Source organism: Apium graveolens, chromosome 2 (genome assembly GCF_009905375.1).
Source record: "Apium graveolens cultivar Ventura chromosome 2, ASM990537v1, whole genome shotgun sequence".
Taxonomy (NCBI): Eukaryota; Viridiplantae; Streptophyta; class Magnoliopsida; order Apiales; family Apiaceae; genus Apium; species Apium graveolens.
Window position 1 is genome coordinate 232,251,242 of NC_133648.1, and position 4,056 is coordinate 232,255,297.

The window sequence follows — 4,056 nt, forward strand, 5'->3', positions numbered from 1 at the left end:
AGATCTCCCTGAGGCAGAGAAGAATGTCTAGAGGAAAAAAGAACATAAACTAGCTTGTGTTGGGATGAAATCTACTGCAACAGACCTAGAGATTGGATGGACCATGAAATATTACGACATGGAGGGAACCTGGGCGCGTCCTTTTAGAATGATGAGGCCCCATATTTTTAACATGGAGAATCTGAGAATCCCTAGAATGGTTCTTACTCCAAAACTTATTTCTTTGGGTGTGGGCGCGCCCTTGCATCCATAAATCAAAAAAATTTTAAAGTAATATGACGTTGCTCCAGTTCAACTATCCTCAAACTCATACAAGCTAGCATGGGCCATGTATATCATGTACCACAACCTAGGGTTGGGCGCGCCCTCCATGAAGGAGTTTAGTTACTTCTTCAGCATTAGGAAGTCTATCCCTGGTTACCACTTCTTTGTTGTCAACAAGTGGCTAAATAACAAGGGCTTCAATTAAGGTAAGGTGAGCCACAAGAGGGACTGGAAAGAACCTTTTTCTATATCTATGATGTCAAGAGAGCTCGCGTTCGCTTTAACTTAAAATTAAGTAAGTGGTGTTCCCAGAACGCATTCTATTAATTAGAATGCGTCTTCCGGTTTATTAACTCTTTTACATTTCCTTTTTGATAATCCTCATCTTTCCTCCTTAGATAAAAGAACTCAAAAAGAGCTAACAGGAAAGAGAAAAAAAAGAGCAGAAAAGGTGCTTAAGTATGATGAGGAGCATTTCAATCTCAAGGAGATGATCACATAAGCCAACCTTAAGAAAATTGGGGCTCTGTCTGCAAGGGTTGGTTCCATCTGTAAATACCGTGACTTTTACAATGTAAAACCCGTCCTCACAGCTTCTAAAAAAGCTAAGGGACTTAATGCCACGGAATTGGTCCAACTTGACATTAGCAGAAAAGTGGACTTAGAACAGGGTAAGAATTATCACATATAGGACGCGTCACAGACTTAGGACGCGTCATACATGCATCTTTATACGCATAGCTTCTACTTTACCTGACATATATACATGTTCTTATAATCCATATATTTTGCTTTTGACGTGTCTTGATGATAGGACGCGTCCTTGTATCCTTTATATGATTTTGATATTTGCATAAGACTGTTATATTCCATAGTTCACACTGGATACGTCATATCACACAGGACGCGTCCAGTTTTATAATTTTTTTTCAGTATATACAAAATCATTGTATGCATACTTCTCATTTTAATATTGCTACGTCAAAATATACAGGGCGCGTCCTCATATCTCGGCGCATCCATTTCTGATATTTTTCATGTTATGTCACAGATATGATTTCTTTTCCTAAAGGGTTTGCTATTGGGGCCACCAGAAAGCTGAAAGCCATGACCAAGCACACTCCTGTGAAACCTGATCCAAAAACTAAGGATCCTTCGCCTGCTGTGGCTCCTTCTCCCCCACCAAAAATCACCGATACCACTGTGGTGAACATCTCATATAAGAAGGACGCTCCCTCAAAGCGTCAGAAGACAGTGCCTGATGACCAATCTTTTATCCTTAAAAATCTGGGCGCATCCTCATCTGGAACTTTTACTGAGGATGAGGTGAGGGGCTGGACCTTCAGGACAAAAGAGCATACTTAGCAAGCTATGGTGAGAGCAGCAGCCGAGTTTCATTTGCACGCAAGGCAAAATGCTAACATGGCTGCCAGACTCATGGCACGTCTTGCTGTCACTGACACTGCGAAAAGTCAAGCTGGAGATAAAATCAAGTCTCTGGAAAAGAGCATTACACTTTTCACCAAATAAAAAGATGCTGAAATCCTTCAGTTAAAGCAAGACAAGGCGCGTCTTGAGGGTGAGAAGGCACAACTTGAAGGCAATATTACCTATGTGGAGAAGGCTATGGAAAGCATAGTTACTCTAAATTCCACCATGCAATTGGAGCTTGATACTCTGAATGATGACAGACTGCACGACTGGAAAGAAGAGAAGAAACTCGTATATCAAAATGGGTTTGCAACTGATTTTGAAGAGTGGTGTTCTGGGTTCATAGCAAATGACCCAGAATACACTTTTTCCAAGTTTGATGAGGATACCCAAAAGTGGGTAAATGATTTCAGAATCAGGGCTGCAGACTCAATCAAGAACAAAAGGATCATCATAGGCATGGAAGAGGATGATGCGTCCCCTACGCCTTCTCCACTTCAAGCCCAGCCTCCACCTTATTCTCCAAAAGACCAGGACAAACCTCAGGATGCGCCCCCTGCCTAGGACACGTCTTATGTCTATTTATGAACTTTTTCTGAATTATCTCAAGGGTGCAGGTCCCTTAAGCCTTTCAATTTGTAAACTTATGACTTGTTATTTCTAAATGTTGCTTGCTATTACGTTTCCTAGGTTGTATACCTTGAATTATCTTAATGCATATTTTACTTACTAGTTACTCTACTTTTAGCAACTCCTTTTAACAAGTTATATGGTGGGCGCGTCCTTTTTTCAGGATACGTCTATTAATTCCCCCACATAAGCCATGTTATTATCATTTCCTTAATTTTATAAACCAGATATTACACTGTAAGGGCACGTCCTATATGGAGGCATCTACCTTATCGTTTTAATTCCCAAAGTCACAAACTATTATCAAGACTATCAGGAATATTAGGGCGCGTCCTGAGCAAGAGGTGTATCCTTATAATTTATAAATTATTATACAATTCCATGGTCAAGACGCGTCTTCCTTTATCTTAGATAGATATCTCAAAATAACATAGTGATTGATATTAGTCTAGACGCGTCCTGAGCCAGGGTGTGTCTACCTTTTTCCTGAAAAGCAAGTCATATTGTCCATTTTTACAGTATTATTTTATATTTAAGGTTAAGTGGTTGACGTGTCCTGCCTTGTGGGCGTACCTTATTTTCTGAATGATTACTATAACTTCCCTTTTTTAAACCCATTTTATGAAATACTAAAGTGAAGCATTGCTTTAGGAGGGCGCCTCCTACTAACATGAGCATCAACCTCACTTTTTTCTATCTTGCAACTTTATGTAGCCGTGGATGCGTCTTTATCGTAGGGTGCGTCTTCATTGTTTTGAGTGACAAAGTTTTGAATGTTCAAAGTTTTTTATTGAATAATGCACTCCAGTGTCAAAAATGCACCGGTCCCATGGCTACTATGCTCTGTGGGGAATTTATTCGAAAATACGATCCTTCAACTAGTTCTAAGGTAAGTAGTACATGCACTACCCCCTAGGCTAGGAGGAATTTTATTGCTTCTAGTCTATGATTTGGGAACAGCCCTAAGTATATAACTGTAAATGTAAACATGATATGTAAGGGGCCAAAGCCGCGCCTTACTGATAATACTTTCGGAGATGCTCTACATTCCATGCTCGCAGAATCAACTTCCCTTCCAAGTCTTCAAGGTGATAAGTCCCCTTCCATAAGATTGTTTTATCTTGTATGGTCCTTCCCAATTAGCTCCAAATACTCCGTGCTGGGGATTCTTTGTGTTTGGCATCACCTTTCTGAGCACCAAATCCCCTACCTTCACCAGCTGTCCCTTGACCTTCTTGTTGTAGTACCTTGCAGCACGTTGTTGGTATGTCGCAAGCCTTAGCTGGGAGTTTTCCCTTGTTTCTTCCAAAAGGTCTAAGTGAAGCATTTGGTTAACTTCTGCATCTTCCTCCATGTAACGATCTCTACGAAGCGATCCTGAGCCAACCTCCACAGGAACCATAGCTTTGTACCCATAATTGAGCATAAACGGATATTCTCCCATAGTAGATCTTGGAGTAGTGTTGTAGAACCACAATACTTTTGGGAGTTCCTCGGGCCAATTCCCTTTGCGCTCCTCCAGTTTAGTTTTCAGGGTATGCTTTATTATTTTATTTACAGCCTCTGTTTGACCATTACTCTAAGGATGATAAACCGCTGCAAATTTCTTTTTAATCTTCAAATCCTCACACAAATGTCGCAACTCCTTGCTATCAAACTGTTTTCCATTGTCAAAAACAAGTTTGTAAGGGATTCCAAATATGCACACAATTGAGTTGAAGACAAAGTTTT

General features: G+C 40.4%; 1 protein-coding gene across 1 annotated transcript; it reads right to left on the reverse strand.

The window, feature by feature from the left end:
- Nucleotides 1–3,388: 3,388 nt before the first annotated feature.
- Nucleotides 3,389–3,769, reverse strand: LOC141697583 (uncharacterized). Its single transcript, XM_074502033.1, has one exon. It carries the CDS (start codon nucleotides 3,767–3,769, stop codon nucleotides 3,389–3,391), a length of 381 nt encoding a protein of 126 aa, XP_074358134.1.
- Nucleotides 3,770–4,056: the final 287 nt, after the last annotated feature.